Source organism: Phocoena sinus, chromosome 8 (assembly GCF_008692025.1).
Source record: "Phocoena sinus isolate mPhoSin1 chromosome 8, mPhoSin1.pri, whole genome shotgun sequence".
NCBI classification, from domain to species: domain Eukaryota; kingdom Metazoa; phylum Chordata; class Mammalia; order Artiodactyla; family Phocoenidae; genus Phocoena; species Phocoena sinus.
Window position 1 is genome coordinate 67604472 of NC_045770.1, and position 19400 is coordinate 67623871.

Genomic DNA, 19400 nt, shown 5'->3' on the forward strand with positions numbered 1-19400 from the left:
GAAGGCTTGGACCCAGTTTTCATCACCTGTTGCCTTAGAAGGTGACGATGGCGACTGCTCACATGAGGCCACTTTCTAGGTGGGGCTGAAACCACTGCAGCACCCTCCATTTCCTGAGTAGTCGCTAGCTAAGCCGTGTGTGCAGGGTAGAGAATAAGTCATTTGCTGTGGATTCTAGTTCACTGTATCAAAGATAGAATGCCACCAACTCTGAGATCTGGATTCTGTGAGCAAATGAAAGTGGCCACCTTGAAATTCACAAACCTGAAATCCAAACCCTAATCCAAGGGCTTTGTCAGTGAGAAGCTTGCCTCCAGGATCTGTGTTCTAGATCAGGTGCCTATGGGGTATATCCAGCTTATCACCTATAAATAAAGTTTTATTGGAACACAGCTATATCCATTCACTTGCATATCATCTATGGCTGCTTTCAGGCTACAGTGGCAGAGTTCAGTAGTTGTGAGAGACCATATGGCCTACAGAGCCTAAAATAATCACTCTCTAGCCCTTTACAGGAAAGTTTGCCAATCCCTATTCTAGATCTTCATCCTTCTTCTCACCCCCACCCCTCAACAAAACACACACACTCCAATGAAAAAAAGGAAAGGCAATGTAACTAACTCCTCTTTTCTCTGACAGGATAAGAGGGTCATCGCCTTCCAGCTGTGGCTCCAGCCCATTGAACATCACAAGTACACCTCCCCCTGATGCCTCTTCTCCAGGAGGCAAGAAGGTAGGGCTGATGACTCTTAGACTAAGGCCCTTCTTCATCCAGAGAGCTCTTGCCCAAGTTCTGAAATACTGGAAGTGGGAGTATATAACTGTGGTTGCTGAAACAGGTAGGGCCCTTTTTTCCTCCTTGAAGTAAATGCATCTGTGTTGGGTGAGGTACAAAGCATACTAGTGGAGCTAGGGAGCCTTGCTGACATTGTTAGAGGATTTATCCCATGTGAGTGGGGGAAGGCAGAAAGAGATCTTTCTAAGGATTGGGGAGCTATCAGTCCATTGTATGGAGGGAGGAATTCAAGAGCTCCCGTGAGGGAAGGGTTAGTGAGTACCTAAAACTATCTAGTTCTCTGCCGGGAGTTTTCAAGGGAGAAAATATTGTTAGTGTCTAGTGCAGGTCCTGGAAACAGTGATACCACCAGCAGTCCTTCGGAAGGCAAGTCATGCCTTTGCAGTTGCAGAATACTTAGGTATCTGCCTGGGTTTCCTACGATGGGACAGCATTGAGTACAAGTAGTTTATCGGTCGCCAGCCCTCATGAAGAACTGGCCAGAAGACTATATTATAGTCTTAGGAACCAATAATCTGTTTTCATCTTTAGTGCTGATGAGAGAATTTACAAGCCTAGGCCAATGTTAATTGTAAATCATAAATCTATAGTGTCTGATGTTAACATAGGTTAGGATGCTGCAAAGGCCAGCATCTTGAGACACAGTCTTCCTTCCCCTATCTCCCAAGACATGTACACAGAGAAAGAATATGAGTAATTTACATAGGGCACAAACTGTATCAAAAGCAGGACATTGGGTTTCCAAAACTGGGCTCCTCAGAGACTCAGGTTACCAGGAGCTGTGGTGCTGCCAGGTAGGATTGGGGCGAGGGGCAGGTGATGAGGAAGACAAGGTAGGAAGACTCCTGCTTCTTCTAGGAAAGCTTTACTTCTGACACATGACTCTTCTGTAAAAGTGTTTATTTGAAAAAAGGTTTTGCTTCCCCCAAAAAGGTTTGAAAGCCAGTAAATTAATGGGTCTGGGTTTGAAGCCTAGCCTTGCCATGTGCTGGCTATGTGGCCCTATACAATTTTTTAAGCCTTAGATTTCTCTATAATGCGGCTGACATAGGTTAGGGCAGCCAGCATCTTTGCACATGAAGTCTTGTTATGAAAGTATATATGTGAAAGTGCCTGGCCTTCGGTCATGACTCAGAAGATAGTACTGACAGATGAAGTCTGTCAGCTCCCCCTGTAACTGCTCACAGGCTGAGCTCTTAGCTCTGTTCTGTTTACACCGCTAGGTCCTTTCTCCATACTGGATCTACCATCTCCCTAGCACGGTATCCTCTTCTTTGTGTCTCAATTCAACTTTTAGGCACTTGATTTCCTGGTACCAAGAATCCCACTATATTTTGGAAGGTCATCACTCCAGTTCAGTGCTTAAATATTACTCAGGGAACTTCCATATACAATCTCTCATCTATCCTCACAACCTCATAGGTGACAAAATCCAGGCTACCAAATGTTACATGACTAGCCCAGAATTTAGTAAGTATTGCCCCAAACTAAATTCAAGTCTCTTGACTTCTGATTCTTTTCACACCAACAAATGCCAGAGATCTAAAAGTATACTCTGCATCACAAAGCCCCAAGTATTTTTGAGGCATTTTTGGAAAATGTTTTCTTTGGGCTTATAAAAGTGGGTCTGAGAAGAAATTCTGAATGTATTCTGAGTCAGCAGCAGCAGGACCTTATAAGAAAGGCATCTAAACAAGATGGAGTTAAAAATGACAGCATTAAATAGTGTACCAAAGCCACAAAAGTAAAGGTGGCCGCAGGCTTCCAACCCTTCCCAGTCACTTTCAAAATTGGCAGGTCCAAAAATGAGCCATTTAGCCTGCCAGTTGTTTTAATTAGGGTCAAGCTAAATATAATAAAAAGAGGAGGCTTAGTGAGCCTCATAGGTTCCAGGAGACTCTGGACATCCAGAAGCACCAAGGCAGGGTGAGATGATAAAGCAGCAGTTCCCTAAATGTCATCTGTGGTCTTTTGGTGGGGTTAGGGAGAGGGCATCTTTTCAGGGGTCTGCATGGTCAAATGTATTTTCATAATAATGCTAAACAGTTTTTTCTCACTGTGTTGATACGTGAACTGATAGTGAAAAAGCAACGTTGGGTAAGACTGCTGGTGCTTTTACAAAAATCAAGCCTGTGGCACCAGAATGTACTGACAGTGTATTTCACCACCGTATACTCACAATAAAATAATAAATTTAAAAGCCAGCTTCATTTAAGAATGTCCTTAATAAAGCAGTAAAATAATTTTATAAAATCCTTGAGTAAATCTTTTTAAAACTGTTACAAAATGGGAAGTGTGCCTAAAGCACTTGTGCTGCACACGAAGTATGATGGTTGTCTCAAGGAAAAGCACTTGTGCGACTGTTTGTTATAAACCGAACCCAATCACCTTTTTCATAGGAAACCATTTTTTCTGTCGCAAACTATGTTCAGACTTGGGTATTTAGTGTGCATTTTCTTGAAAATGAATGAACCTGCGACTTCAAAGAAAACAACTGACAGTGATAAAATTTTAGCTTTCAGGCCAAAATAAGAATTTTGGGGAAAACTTGTGTCTGCTACTTTGAGCTTGACTGCTTCCCAAAACTTAAGATATTTCTGATGTAGGTAATATTAACAGTGGTGATGTTTTGATGTTGTACAATGAAGTGTGTCCACATTTGGAAGATCCACGTAACTCAGTGAACCAGTATTTTCCAAATGACTGATGTGAGATATTTCAAAATCATGCAAAGGTAAAAAAAGATCCATCCTAATTGCCAAGATACACCAATGGATTTCAACATAAGAGTATCAAAAGTTCATTGATATGGTTTCAAACTCCACATTGCAACTAATCTTTAAGAAACTTCCACTTGCTGAGTTTTGATGTAATATCAAAGAATACCACGATTATTTGAAAAGGCTATTAAAATATACCTCCCTTTTCTAACTGCCTATCTAAGAGGCCAGAGTTCCTTCAGATATGTATTTCAAACAACAAACAGACTGAATGGAGAAGCAAATGCGAATCCAGTTAAATTCTGTTAAGCCAGACATTCGATTTGCAAAAAATGTAAAATGACACTTCTAACTTTTCGTTATTTTTGAAAATAGTTTTTTCATTAAAATGCTATTCATGTTAATGTGTAATAGTTTTATTATATTTTTAATGTATTAGCTTTAACTTCACATATAGTAAGTATTGATAAATATAGCCTGTATAAACAAAAGTTCTTTGGAGTCCTCGATAATTTTTAGAGTGTAAAGTCTTTTTGAGAGTCTCTTCAAAAAGTTGAATTGCGGAGATAAGGTTGTAATGCCATCTACTGGCAAGGCCTGAAATCACTGCCTCTCCTGAAATCCCAGCTTCTACCAAACTGTTTCCGCACCTACATCCAAATACTTCTCAAAGGTGCTTTTCTATGAGACTCAGTCATGGGGGGTGGGGAGTTGGGGGAGACAGTTCTGCTACTGAGGAGTGGTAATATTCTCAGTAGCCTCTCTTAAGAACTTAAACCAGTGGTTACTAATGTTGGCATCTGTGGTGTAACTATAGTGATGATTTATTCTAGTGTTTTGTTGTTCATTTGCGACTCCTCAGAGCTGTGTCTCTTCACAGTGTAACAGCCCTTTCTTCTTCAGCAACATCTGTTGCTGTAAGAAGTTTTCCTCCCTTACGGGGGACCTGCCCATCTGGGCTCCCTGAGGTTTAGTCCTTGGCCTTAAACATGTGAACGCTCTAGGGATTTTGTTCAGCCTTTAAATTGCCTGTGTGGGCTGAATCCAATAAAGAGAAGAATAGTTTGGAGGAGAGGTTTTTTCCTTACTGTGACCATTCCTAAGAGTCTCTGCTGTGAAATCATCCGATAAGAAACTGAAGCCATTTGAAGCTTTTTCTCCCCACCTTCCTCTTTTCAACATGCTTCATTTTCTTGGTGACACTGCATAAAATACTGATTGAAACTGCTGACGATGTGAAAACTTTACTTTTGTTTGTAGATTTTAAATGGAGGGACTCCAGACATTCCTTCCAGCGGCCTACTACCAGGGCAGGCTCAGGAGAACCCAGGTTATCCATATTCTGATAGCTCTTCTATTCTTGGTAAGTAGCATTATTATTCATTTCCAATGCAAAGAGCTTGCAAAAAATCATGTGGCATGAAGTCAGTTTTAAGAACTGAACTGGAAAAACAAACCAGTTCTAGGTAAACCTGATAAAAACAAAGTAAAGGTTTAAAATTTGTTTAAATCTTTACTTCAAAGTTTAGTTTAATGGTTGGGTTCTCGCTGGGGTCCAGGTCTGTCCCTCGAACTCAAGAGGCAACAGCGCCCTGGACACGGGCTTTCTCCCAATGTGTGGAACATAATCTCTTTGGAGGGAGAGACATGCAGGTTCAGATAAAGCCTAAAAGGGTCATCAGTAAGCATTTCAGAGGGTATTAAAAGTCATTAAGCCAATGAAGAGTTTGCTTCTCCCACCCCACCCATCTTTTTCTCTACTTAGCTTTCTAGATCTTTTTTCCCCTAATCTCTATCTTCCTATTTTGTTCCTTCTGTAATAATTCTCTCCTTATAACTGGTTATATCAGAATATTAAAATGAGGTCAACTCATACTTGATACTCTTCATTGAATTTTAAGTACTTTCTTCTTAAAAAGTTGGGTCTTCCCTCTGAAAAACACCAACGTGAAAAAGAAATATGGCAACCCCCCCCCCCCCCCCCCCCAAAAAGCAGCCTCTCTCATCCTTCTCACCCTACTGTTAGGTATAACGTTCTTATTAAAAGTGTGCTTAGGAACCACTTACTAAAGTTAAACATGCTTTGGTATTATCACTGACCAGTCTTCATCTCTTTGCACAGGTGAGAACCCTCACATAGGCATAGATATGATAGACAATGATCAAGGCTCAAGCAGTCCCAGTAATGATGAAGCAGCAATGGCTGTCATAATGAGCCTCTTGGAAGCAGATGCTGGGCTCGGTGGTCCTGTTGACTTTAGCGACTTGCCATGGCCGCTGTAAACACTACATGTCGCTTTGGCGACAGCTACAGTATCAAAGTGCATTACTGATGGAGTTATACAGTCTGTGAAGCTTACCGGATAAGGAGAGAACAGCTTTTATGAACTGTCTTCATAAAAGCCATCTCAGAGCCATTGATACAAGTCAATCTTACTATGTGTAACTTCAGACAAAGTGGAACTAAGCCTGCTCCAGTGTTTCCTCATCATTGATGATTATTGGGCTAGCTGTGGATAGCTTGCATTAATTGTATATTTTGGATTCTGTTTGTGTTGAATTTTTTAATCAATCATTGTGCACAGAAGCATCATTGGTAGCTTTTATATGCAGATGGTCATTTCAGATGTATGGTGTTTTTACACTACAAAGAAGTTCCCCATGTGGATATTTCTTATACTAATTGTATCATAAAACCGTTTATTCTTCCTTGTAAGAATCCTTTACTATAAATATGGGTTAAAGTATAATGTATTAGTTAAATATTTTTAATAAATGTTTCCCTTGTTCTATAAATATTGTTCACATTTCAAATAATTAGAAAAATCCTACGGGGAAAAAAGTGCCACAGGGCTGGATCATCAATTTTCCATGGTGGGTGTTTGTTTAAGGATGAGCCACACCAAAAGCATTTACAGTGCTCTTCTGGCCTTCATGACAATTCTAGGGCATACATAATGTCCCTGTGTTACTAGTTTAGCTGTACTGTATTTTTGCTATACTGTAATTTCAGTTTCTGTGAGAGCAAAGAAAGATGTTCCTGCTTAAACACAAACTGCAAATCCTCTGAAATTTTACAAAATCAAGATTAGATAGAACAGACTGGCTTTTCTAATGTACAACTCCTCTACTACTCACAGCTGTATGGCTTCAAACAGTAAGTGACCCTGGACCCAAAGCGCCTAAATACTTCTTCTGATTTCTTCATGAATTGGGCCACAGAATATTAAAAAAACAAAACAAACCAAAAACATTTTCATGAAAAATTTGCTAGGCAGAACATCACAGTATAATGGAGAAAACACTGAACTGGTGTCAGAATTTGGCTCTGAAACTTAAGGTTACTGTAGGACCTAGTAAAGGTATTTCATCCTTCATATCAGGTTGGGCTAGAAAATGAAAATATTCCCTTTTCAGCTCTAACAATGTTTTGGATTTATAGTTTATTTTATAATTAGCGGGGAATATAAGTGCCTCATCACACATATACCAAACTGGAGTTCCTTGAGCTACCTGGTTTCTAGTTATACTGACACCAACAAGACAGGATATCTGCTAATTATGAGATGGAAAATCTGGTCAAGGTGGTTATAAAGATCAGAAACATTAAAACAATGGAATTTTATTTTGATGAAAAATGAGTTTACAATCATTTAGTAAATGAAGAGCAAACACTTCATCTTCCTATCCCATAACTCAAAAAAAATCATTAGTAAATAAATATCTGTGAACAGATTAAGGGTAAGGCAGACTGGATAATAAACCACCTGATGTTCACACTCCCTGCATGTGACTCACTTGAAAAGGATGAAAACGGCACTGGAGATAACTGATATGGGCATTGAATCTCATCCTAATCATTCAAATAAGCCCAATGATACTCACTTTTTGCTCATCGTGGGCAGCAAACTATACACATTTCACTGAAAGAATACTTTGATAGAAGCACTAATTTAAATTATATTGTGCATCACAACTATAAAAATGGCTTGAACAGTTCCACGTAACCACCATATATAAAGTGCAACTACATAATATTCTACATTTTATCTGGGGTGTGATGAATATCAACCTAGACTGAAAGTACCCCAGCTGCCAATTTCCGCCACTTCTGAAAAGATCTAGATGTGTGAAAAAGGACTGTCCCCCAAAGAACCAATTCCACAAACCTACCGGTAAACAAATACATTTATATAACTGGAACCTCAAGATGCTAGAGTTGTACTCACTTAAAGAACCATTCAGCTACCTTTGGTCTTTAGGGAAGTCTACACTGCAATATCCTAAGCATCTGTGCGTCTCACTGCAGAGACGGCCCTGCAGTGCAGGACGAGGAGAGTGCAGCGTCACTGCGAAGAGTAGCATGCTGTGGTTTCCAGCAACATCACCATCACAGCATCGGATTCTGTGCGTCAGGATCGAGGTCATTGTTGCTAGAAGGGGGATGGATAGGGAGAATATCCAGCTCATCCACTTGAGGAGTTGGGTGCATGACCACCAGCTGGTCCTGGGGAATGTCTGCGGCAGCTGCTGCAAGGTTGGTGATAGATTTGCTCTTTACACACTGAAAGTCTACATGCCGACTCTTTCCTTCTTCCTTCTCCCAAGACATTCGAATAAAGGGCCTTTGGACATAGTTGTAAATCACTTCTGGGCGGCCCCCAGGCCTTTTCTTTACTTTTTCTTTGTAGGTTGGATAACCTGAAGGAGAGGGAGGTTTTAAAAACTGAGGATACGCGCACACACACGTGGGTCCCCACATTCCTCACCCAATTTAACCTAAAGAGGGTTACTGTAGTTCTTGAACAAACAAAGAAGGGAATTCAATATTCTATCCCCTTGGTCATTAGTTCAACAGCAAGAAACTGAAATCCTACTGATGTAATTCACAAAACCTCCCACCATCCACCAACTACCAGAATAACATTCGGAAAGCATGGAGGGGCTGGGTCCCTAATACAATAGTATGTAATCTAGTGCATCATGGGCTCTAGTTGTATATCCTTAATATCCCCGAACCCTTCCCTTCGCAGGATTATCTGGCCTCAAGGCCTGCAACTTACTGCAGTATTAGCCTTCTACTTTTGTGTGTGTGTGTGTGTGTGTGTGGCACATGGGCTTCTCACTGTTGGGGCCTCTCCCGTTGCGGAGCACAGGCTCCGGACGCACAGGCTCAGCGGCCATGGCTCACGGGCCCGGGCGCTCCGCGGCATGTGGGATCTTCCCGGACCGGGGCACGAACCCGTGTCCCCTGCATCGGCAGGTGGACTCTCAACCACTGCGCCACCAGGGAAGTCCCCATAGCCTTCTACTTTCTTTAAACATAAATCTCATCTTCTGGGTTTTTCTTTCCTTTTTACTGTTAAGTGACAAGGAGCCTTAGAACTCTCCAGCTTCGCTAATTCCAGGTACTTCTGCACCTAGGTCAGCAAAGCCAATATTTTAACCCCTATATCATTTAAATGTTACTACTCTCAACAACCAGGCAGTTCATTTAGATTGGCAATGGACAAATTGCCAATAGCCAAAGCAGCTGTGGACAAAAAAAAAAAAAACGTTGCTTGCCACGTCAGTAAACAAGGATGTTGCGGCCATCAAGCCATCAGCCACTGCAGCCACCCCCACCCAAGGATGCTCCTGAGGGGAATTCAGGATGGAGAAAAACAGGATACTGGCCCTAGACAGTTAAGATGCGTATCAAAGGAATAACTGCAACAGGCCTAGACTCCTGCATCTCCCCAAACACAGAGAGGTGCTAAAATCATTAACTTGAGATGTCTGTTTTTTGTGATGAGCAGTAATCTTCTGATTTTTTTTTTTTTCCAGCAAAAACTCCTATATATCCTGGCTCCTCCCTTACCTCTTTGGAACAGTTTCTCAGAGCTGTCTGAGAGGCTGTATCACAGGCTATAGTCCTCAGTAAGGCCACCAAATAAAACATAATTCTGAACATTTAGGTTGTGCATTTTTTTCAGTCAACACAGCTTTCCCTAATTAATTATATCTTCTTCATCTTAGATGATAATCACTGAAGAGTAACAACTGGTAACAACCATCCTGGTTTTGGAAAAATTTCAGTCATTTACTAGTAAGGCAATTTCTCTGAAGACATACTTTCCTTAGATACTATCAAAAGTTCCTTCTCTCCTTCCCACAGCATGAATTGCTAGTTTAGACCAAGTACTGGCAAACATTTTCTGTAAAGGGCCAGACGGTAAATATTTCAGGCTTGTAGGCCATATGGTCTCTATTACACCCACTCAACTATGCCGTTGTAAAGTGAAATCAGCCACAGACAATACATAAATTAATGAGCATGTCTATGTTCCAATAAAACTTGATTTATAAAAAACAGGTAATGGGCTGGATTTGGCCCATAGGCCATAGTTAGACCATAGTTAGAATCAGAAAAAAATACAAAGGCCTCACATAGTAGGGACTCAATTAAGGATTCTTGCATAGGAGGATGCTATGTAGGCATCGTAGGTAGCTAGTATATTTAGCCACGTGTGGCGTGTGTATGTGGTTGAGGTGAGGGGGAACAGGGGCAAGGACTAAATACCTTCTAAGGACCTTCTGTAGAATGTCTTCTTCGTTTCATACTTCCACTCAATTACCAGCTGAAGGGCAGCAGTAGAGATCAGAAAGGTTTCTACCCTCTATTATTCCCTTGTCCTTGATTGCTTTTGGACTATTAAAAGTCTTTAAAATTCCCATCTCAGTGTATTCCACTCTGCCCTCCACACAGAATCACCACTCTAACACAAGTGTAATCATATTACATCCTTGCTTTAAAACTACCAATGACGCCCTCATGCTTAAAGAGGAAGGTCCATCTTCCTCAGCACAGTATATAAGGCTTTATTTTTTACAATCTAGTTCCAACCCACTTGTCATCAGGCTTCAGATCAAATAACTGCTCCCCTGCCCACTCATCTAAAGTAGCTCCCTCCAGTTACCTTCTCTTTAGCTCTGAAAGGAAACAGCTAAATCCCATTGTTTGCAAAATCACAGAAGAGGGGACATACTGGTGAAGCTAATGTGTCCTCTTTTTTAAGCCCAAAGTTTCCTCCCCTTCCCACAAAGACCCTGTTTCTGGTCATTCTTCCCTATGTCTCAGCAGCCCATTACAGCGATCTCCAGAAGTTTATCTGGTCATTGATCTGAACACCACAATCTTCGTTATCACCATCACAAACACAGAAATTACTATGTGCTAGGCCCTATTTTAACTCATTCTGCCCTCACAATAACCCTATGAAGTACTTATTAATGCTCCCATTTTAGATGAGGAAACGAAGGCAAAGAGAAGTAAAGTGCCTTGGCCAAGGTCATACAGCTATTAAATCATAGGCTCTGAACACAAGCAGTCTTTACCCTTTACTATGGTATGCCAAAGAAGATATTTTGTTTTTAGTAAGGACACTTTAAAATAAAAGAAGCATCTGACAAAAATTCATTTAAATCATAAAGTAAAAAGCAATCTAAAAAGTATGCATTTAAGTAAGATGAAGTACATTTGCAATTCAATTTAATTTGAAAATAAGCTATTATACTTTAAGACACTAGAAAGCTACTAGCACTGTTCTTACATGAATTTTCAGGAAGTACTAGATTTTAATTCTGTTGAGCTTTGATCACGATTACTACTTAGGCAAAGAGTCCTGTCAGTCTTACGGGAATATACACACATGCGTGCCAAACACACTACCTGGGCTTAGTCAAAAATGCATTAAGTCGGGCAATGGCAGAAAAGACAAATTCATATCTCTATATTGCTAGGGATCTTATGGAATGAATAATAATTTCTAATGGCCTTCTATTTATCATCTCAGAAAAAGGAAGCTGATTGTTGTTATTTATATGTCTACTGCATGAGCATTCAGTAATCATTTGTCTGAATTTTTAAATATTCAAACTATATTCTCAATGGGATCCAGTTGTTTAACCTTGCTTTTTTTCAAAAGAAAATTAATAGAAAATAGTGAAAATGTCTTACCTTCTATTCCCAATCTAATCTTCTTAAGACCCCTCTCCTTCAAAACTGATTTGGCCACATCTCTGTTTTCAATGTACTTGAAAAATCTATATAATTTTGTGCTATAAATAACTGGAAACAAAGAGACAAAAATATTTTCTTACTAAAATCAAAGTACTTGGAGATGACTCAAGTTTATCTTGATCATCAAAGGGGCCTGACAACCCTAAAAGCCCAAATAATGGATGCAGTGATGCCAAAGGATGACTAGCCAACATGACAGGACAATTCAGTACAGTTAATACATAAGCAAATGTCTACATAAGTTGAAACAAGAAAAGCTTTAATAACCAATCAGATAACCCAATCCATAGGAAGAATCTCCTTCTGAAAGATATATCATATACAAACTTATTGGAATGGGATCTGCCCCAATTTCTTCAAATAAAGAGAACCAAAAAAAAGGTATCAATATCACATGATTATCAAGCAGGCAAAGTAAAGGACTTTGCTCTGATGCCTCCAAGGCCTCATCTGGAGGGGAAAAAACTGCCTTGTCAGAAAGTACAAAATGGATACATCTTGCATTTCATGGATTGAGCAACTATTAATAACTCCCCCAAAACAAAGGCCCACCCCACAAACTGTTTTCCATTCAGGCGAACAGTCCCATTTAATATTGATGTTAAAAATGGCAGATTCGAGCATGTTCTGCCTAGGTTAGTCTGTTTAGAGCAAACTGGCTTTGCAAAGGACAGACATTCCACTGACAACATGTTGAGTCTTCCAAATGTGCTGGGCACTTCAGGGAGTTAGACTGATGGACCTTCCTCGCCTTCTCTCTTTCAGGTGGAGTTATCTCCCTTAAAAGGTGAACTGCAAAGGTTTTTTCAAAAAAAGAAAAACACACTCACAAACCAAACATGCTGGTTTAAGAGCCAATAAAAGGAAAAAACGTATACAGAAGCTACTCATGGAGTAAATTTGTGATTATTACCACATCCTTAAGACTACTGATATTATTTTAAGATAAAGATTTTTTGACATCTCAGAATGGGTGGTGTTATAATGTCACATTTAGGAAAATCAGGCTGAAGAGACTATCTTATCTCTGTCTACTCAAATGTATCTTCTTTACATTGGAACATCTTGGCACAAAATGAAACATATTTATAGACAAATTGAGTAAAAATGTTTCCAGTCCTTTTAAGCTTCAATGTTTAAGGTAAGAAACAAAAAACAAACCAAAAAACACTGAAATGAAAAGCTCAATAACTAAAAAGGAAAAGCCCAGGTCTATTATTATTCCTGTATCACTGTAATATCATTTCTGTGCTCTACAGCTGGCTCTACTCTCTCGGAGTCAAACTTTTTGAAAAGTAAAAGTTTGTTCATTCCTTTTTCTACAAAGAAAATGATTTAGTGTATTTCTTCTGATTTTTGGTAACCTTTTATTTTTCCTGTGCTTTGTTCAACTTTTTATTTCACATATTATAGAAAACCACTGTCAGCAAAGAGCCTAGGAATAAGGAAATAGTAGCAATTTATTATTCTAACTGTCCACAGAAGAGTCAGAATAGTCGTTCAAGTGTATCATGCAAAGGAAATGTCTCAATGTAAATTCTGAAAAGCGCTAAGATAATCTAATGAAAATCTTTAGAATTAAAATAAAAAAGAATACCACTTAGTCTGCTTTATTTTTAGAAAAGGGTAAGTAAAATGGAAAAATCAGAGCTTAAAGGGCTCCATACTTTCTATAATCCTGTACTTTTTACTTAAACCCTAATCCTTACCGAGTCAACACAGACTGGAGGACAGAACAAGATGTTGGGCTATTTTACCTAGCTCCTCGAATCAGTCTTTTAACTCTTTTTCTCAATCTATGAAGCTGTTCAAAAATACTAGATTGGGTTCACCATGAAAACAAAACCAAACCAATATGAAATAAATTTTCTAACAGAAAAAAAAAAAAAATCAAAAGGTTCTAATCAGAAAAAGTTTGGAAGCGCAGTAAGAAAAAAGTTAGTCACTGCTGCTCAAGATGTGCCGTTTTGGTCAGAAATACCTAAAGTTCCGCAAAGCTTTTCGGAAGGGTCACTGTATCCTCCAGGAACACTTATGACATTAAAAAAGGAATGTCTTAGAACTTAAAGTCATCTTTGCAATCACTGAGTTGAAGCTTCTCATTTTATATACACATAGTAATTCATCTAAAAAGAAAACACTTATTTTTTTATTATCTACTATTCCAGGATCTACTTCTCTTGGATGCTTCTAAATGCAAAGAAAAAAATCATTAAGATCCAGATACTCAACAAAAAGCAAACCATTTCTGTGCATGACATGGGCGGGTACACTTTTTCCGTAAAGGGCCAGATAGTTAACACTTTGGGCTTTGCTAGCCATGCGGTCTTCATTCCAACTACTCCACTCTGCCATTGTAGCGCATAAGCAGCCACAGACAATACATATAACTTTGTTTATAAAAACAGGCAAAAGGCTGGATTTGGCCCACAGGCTGTAGTTTGCCAACTCCTGGTATAAGTAAGAGTTCAACATACTTTCTTTATAAAAACTGTCCTTTGATCAATATTGTAAAAGATAAAGAGAAAATCTGTGACGATTTGAGAGAGAAAATATGCCACAGGACTTACTTTGTGAATATTCTTCTCCCATCTGTGGTGGATACTCTTCATCCCAATCAACCACATCATCGTCTGTAAGCACCACTATGTGGCATTCACGTTCCCCACTCTGGGCACTAGCTACCATGAGAGGCAGAATCATTTCTTCCAGGTAAAATTCGAACTGTCTACGAGCACCATCATTTGATAACTCATGCATTAGGGCACCTGAAATAAAAGCCACAAAAATATCTTCACTTTGGGGGTGACTGATAAGTAAAAGAAGAGCAAAAACAACAAACAAACAAAACAGCAGAGTAGTTCAGCATCTACTTCGGGATCCTGTAGACAATATAGTGGTTATTCTTTAGTCAACAAAACTTTGCCCAGGAAGAGTTCTTATGGAACTGTAGAATCTTACAGCAAGAAGGGCCAATTAAAGCCATCCAACACAAGCCCCTTCATTTTACACATCATGAAGCAATCTGCCTAAGGTTACAAAACTAATTTGCACAATCAGAATTACATCTACCCTCCAGGGTATTTTTTACTACATAAGTTTGTCTTCCATCAATGTATGCAGTTATATCTTAAAGTATATCCTAAGGATATTTTTTCAGATTATCCATACGAAATAAAATAGCCCCCATATTCCATCTCCCACATTTTCTTTCTCAGAAAATTATTTACAAACAACACTGATATTACTGTGTAGGAAGAGGAGTGAGATGAAAAGGGTCAACTGGCTTTGGGATAAGGATGGTAAAAGGTCAAGCAAAATATAGCACGGTACAGGAATTACATTGCTTATGTGACCCTAGAATTGAGAGGAATGAAAGATGCACTTCACTTGATCCTTCTTAAGTACAGCCATAATGAACAACTTTAAGTTTCCAAATACATAGTCACAAACTCACCTGCACTGACCTAATCATTTTTATTTTATTCCTATTTCAATGGCAATGTCCTATCTCTTATCTAAGGCTCTACCATCACAGGAACTACTGGGAGGGTAAGAGAAGACACTAAAACTCAAATCTGTAGTCTCCCAAATTAGAGCTTTTTTCCCCCTACAACATGTTGTCTAATTATATAATAACTATTAATATAATACATGATTAAATAATTATAATATTATGATTTAGCCATGTCTCTCTCTAGGCTGGCTACTTCCATTATGATTTTTAAAATTCCCTTTACAGTCAAACTCCTATATATATATAAACACATTCTCTTTCCCCTAACTTCTGAACCAATTCCAATCTGACTTCCACACTCACTACTCAAAAGAGCCCTTGACATAGTCTCCAAATGACCTCTAGATTGTTAAAGATAATGAACATCTTTTTAAAAAACTTTTACTGAAGTATAGTTGATTTACAGTGTTGTTAATTTCTGCAAAGTGATTCAGTTATACATATATTCTTTTTCATATTCTTTTCCATTATAGTTTATCACAGGATATTGAATATAGTTCCCTGTGTTATACAGTAGGACCTTTTTGTTTATCCATTCTATATATAATAGTTTGTATCTGCTAGTCCCAAACTCCCAATCCTTCCCTCCCCCATGCCCCTCTCCCTTGGCAATCACAAGTCTGTTCTCTATGTCTGTGAGTCTGTTTCCGTTTTGTAGATATATTCATTTGTATATTTTAGATTCCACAAATAAGTGATATCATACAGTATTAGTCTTTCTCTTTCTGACTTACTTCACTTACTATGATAATCTCTAGGTCCATCCATATCGCTGCAAATGGCATTATTTCATTCTTTTTTATGGCTGAGTAACATTCCAGTGTGTGTGTGTGTGTGTGTGTGTATGTGTGTGCACGCGTGTGCACGCACACATACACACACACACACGCACACCACATCTTCTTTGTCCATTCATCTGTTGATAGACAACATTTAGGTAGTTTCCATGTCTTGGCTATTGTAAATAGTGCTGCTGTGAAATAGGGGTGCATGTAACTTTTCAAATTAGTTTTGTCTGGGCAAATGCCCAGGAGTGGGATTGCTGGATCATATGGCAACTCTATTTTTTTTTTTTGAGGAACCTCCATACTGTTTTCCATAGTGACTGCACCAATTTACATTCTCACCAACAGTGTAAGAGGGTTCCCTTTTCTCCACACCCTCTCCAGGATTTGTTATCTGTAGACTTTTTAATGATGGCCATTCTGACAGGTGTGAGGTGGTACCTCTAGTTTTGATCCGCATTTCTCTAATTAGCAATGACCAGCATCGTTTCATGTGCCCACTGGCTATCTGTATGTCTTCTTTGAAGAAATGTCTATCTAGGTCTTCTGCCTGACAATCAACAACTTTTAATCATGATCTTATCTGACCTCTTGATGGAATGCCTTACAGGGACCACTCCCTCCTTAAAATACTCTCATCCCTAAGGTCTGATACCACCGTCCCTGGTTTTCTTTCTCCTCTCTGGCTGTTCTTCTTCAGTCACCTTTGTCAACATTTTCTCCTCCAGCCTGTCATTAAGTATTGTTATTTCTCAGGGAAGTTCTAAGTTTTTTTTTCTCTCACCTTATGCTGACAATTCTCAAATTTATTCTACTAATTCTGCCTTCTATATTCTAGATGCATTATATTCAAGTGCCTCCTGGAAATCTCCACTTGGATGCCCCCTCACGGGCACCTCAAACTCAACATACTCCAAATTGAACTTAATCATTTCTGTCTCTATCTCTCTGCAGTGTTTTTGAAATCAGTAAATGGCACCACCATCCACTCAAGTTCTCAGAATCATCACAGAAGAGTGCTAATCATATAACAGGCTCTTAAATATTTGTAGAATAAATGAATGAATATTTGATTCCTTTTTCATCTTTTAATTCAATCATTCCCCAAGACCTAACAAGTCCACCTCTTAAATACATCTTGAATTGTGTCATTTCCTCTCTGGAAGATGCTATTTTCCAAAGACAGCTGCAAAATCTCTTATGCCACATGCTTTTCTGTAATGTGACTTTGATATCTCCTCCCAGCAAGAGAAGTCCAATTCCTCTCTCCTTCAATTTAGGCTGGTTGTACTGACTTGCTTGTAACCAGGGGAGCACAGCAGAGGTGAGGGGAAAATGACTTGTGGTTCTGCCTTGGTCTTGGGAATGCTTGCTCTACAGATGCTTCCTCTCTGAACCCAGTCTCCAGGCCTGGAGAAGCCCAAGCTGCATGAAGAGGTCACGTGGAGCTACTCTGTCTGACAGTCTTCACTGAACCCAGCCTTTGAGTTGTCCCACTTCAGGTGCAGACATGTGAGTGAAGAAGCCTTCAGCCTTTTCAGTCACCTCATCCTTTCAATTCTTCACAAGATGAGGCCGCAGACATTGTGAAGCAGACATAAGCTATCTCTGTTGTACCCTGTCTGAATTCTTGGCCCACAAAATAAGAATAATCACACTTTATGCTACCAAGTTTGGAATGGTCTGTGACAGAACAACTGTTACAACGAAAACACAGTCCAGCCCCACTGCACCCCTGCCCCCTGCAGTCCAAGTCATCAGTAACTCTAACCCAAACTACTGTAGAACCCATCAGTTGCCTCTGCCCCTGTGTAATTCATCTCCCCCACTGCAGCCAAAAAATCTAAATAGGTGTCTCTAGTTTAAATCTTTTATGGCTTGTACTATCCTTAGAATAAAAGTCCCAAATCCTCAACTTGGTCCTTAAGCCTGTTATGTGTAAAAGGAGGTTCCAGATCAGTGTGCACAGTCCTTTAAATACTATCCATATAGTGATGACTCCCGCATATAAACAGCCCACACTTCTCTCTTTAGACATGTATACCCAATGCCCTACTCAGCATTTCTACTTGAAGGTCTAATAGGTATTTCAAATTTAACATGTCCAAAATCAAGCTTTTAAATTTCTGCTCCCCATGAAGTCTCCCCCCATCTCAATTAATGGCAACTCCACACTTCCAGGTAAAGTCCTTTTCTCTCTTTCCCACCTCATATTCAATCAGCAAGCAAATGCTTACAACTCTACCATCCAATATATCCAGAACCTGATCACTTCTCACTGCTTCCACCCTGATTTAAGCCACCATCATCTCTTATTTGAATTATGATAATAGCTTCCTAATTACCTCTTTGTGTGTATCTTAATTCCCCTTCCTGTCCATTTCCAACCCAATAGCCAACAGTGATTCTTTTAAAGCATCCGTCAGATCAGGAATACAGCACTGCATGAGTCTACATTGAATTCTGTGTGAACAGTGAGTCCATGAAATGGAAAAACATGGCAGCCTTACAGATCATATCACTTCTCTGTTCAAAACCCTCCAATGGCTTATCTCAGAGTAAAAGCCAAAAGATAAAGGCCCTACACGACCTTGCTCCCCTGGACCTCATCTCCTACTACTGACACCCTCACTCACTCCACTCCAACTATACTAGCCTCTGCTGCTCTCAAACATGCCAGGCAAACTGCTTCAACATTTGCTCTCACTGTTAACCTCTGTTTGGAATTTACTTCAATTTTCCTCTGCAATGAAAGCCTCTCATATTACTCTTTGTCCCTTCCTTACTTTTTTCTCCCTCCTCAGCACATATCACTACCTAACATACCATGTTATTTGTTCATATATTACTTGTTTACCTTGTCTATTGTCTGTCTCCCCCAAAAGAGTGTAAGTTCCATTAGAACAGGAAGTTTTGCCTGGTTTGTTCCTGCTGCATCCCCAGAACTTAGCACAGGGCTTGGTAGAGAATGTACAGTTAATAAACATTTATTTAGTTAATAAATTTTGTTTTCTCCCTACTTCTCTGGCCTTATATCTCACCACTCACGCTCCACCTCCTCCACTGTAGCCATGTTTCTCTTCTTTCAGTGCCTTAAGCATGTCATATTCCTTCCAACTTGAGAGCCTCTGCAAATACCATTTCTGCTGCCTGGAGAGATTCTCACTCTCTTTTCCATTCCCTTAGGTCTCAGCTTTTTTTTTTTTTTTTTTTTTTTTGCGGTACGCGGGCCTCTCACTGTTGTGGCCTCTCCTGTCGTGGAGCACAGTCTCTGGACGCGCAGGTTCAGCGGCCATGGCTCACAGGCCCAGCCGCTCCGCGGCACGTGGGATCTTCCCGGACCGGGGCACGAACCCGTGTCCCCTGCATCGGCAGGCCAACTCTCAAACCACTGCGCCACCAGGGAAGCCCTAGGTCTCAGCTTTAATGTCACTGACTCAGATAATCATCCTCCATAGCCCCTTTACCATACACCTGTCACAGCATCTCATTTCTTCACTGAATTTTCACAGCTTTTCAT

At 39.8% G+C, this 19400-nt stretch overlaps 2 protein-coding genes across 15 annotated transcripts in view; one reads left to right on the forward strand and one right to left on the reverse strand.

The window, feature by feature from the left end:
* The window catches only part of ARNTL (aryl hydrocarbon receptor nuclear translocator like), a 77789-nt gene extending 71487 nt beyond the window's left edge, over positions 1–6302 (forward strand). Inside the window, exons 18-20 of the mRNA XM_032639803.1 lie at positions 640–733; positions 4777–4879; positions 5639–6302. Of these exons, the coding sequence (XP_032495694.1) occupies positions 640–733; positions 4777–4879; positions 5639–5799 (358 nt within the window). The 3' untranslated portion in view covers positions 5800–6302. The remainder of the gene's footprint in view (positions 1–639; positions 734–4776; positions 4880–5638) is intronic.
* Positions 6303–7107: 805 nt separating this feature from the next.
* The window catches only part of BTBD10 (BTB domain containing 10), a 71032-nt gene continuing 58739 nt past the window's right edge, over positions 7108–19400 (reverse strand). For 10 of the 14 annotated variants that reach the window (XM_032641294.1, XM_032641300.1, XM_032641295.1 and 7 more), the window contains 3 exons: positions 14149–14346; positions 11516–11626; positions 7117–8217 (listed from right to left, as the gene is read on the reverse strand). In XM_032641294.1, coding sequence (XP_032497185.1) covers positions 7907–8217; positions 11516–11626; positions 14149–14346 — 620 coding nt within the window. In that variant the 3' untranslated portion in view covers positions 7117–7906. Of the gene's footprint in view, positions 8218–11515; positions 11627–14148; positions 14347–19400 lie in introns of all 14 variants that reach the window. The other 4 variants (XM_032641305.1, XM_032641308.1, XM_032641306.1 and 1 more) reach the window with 2 other exon arrangements.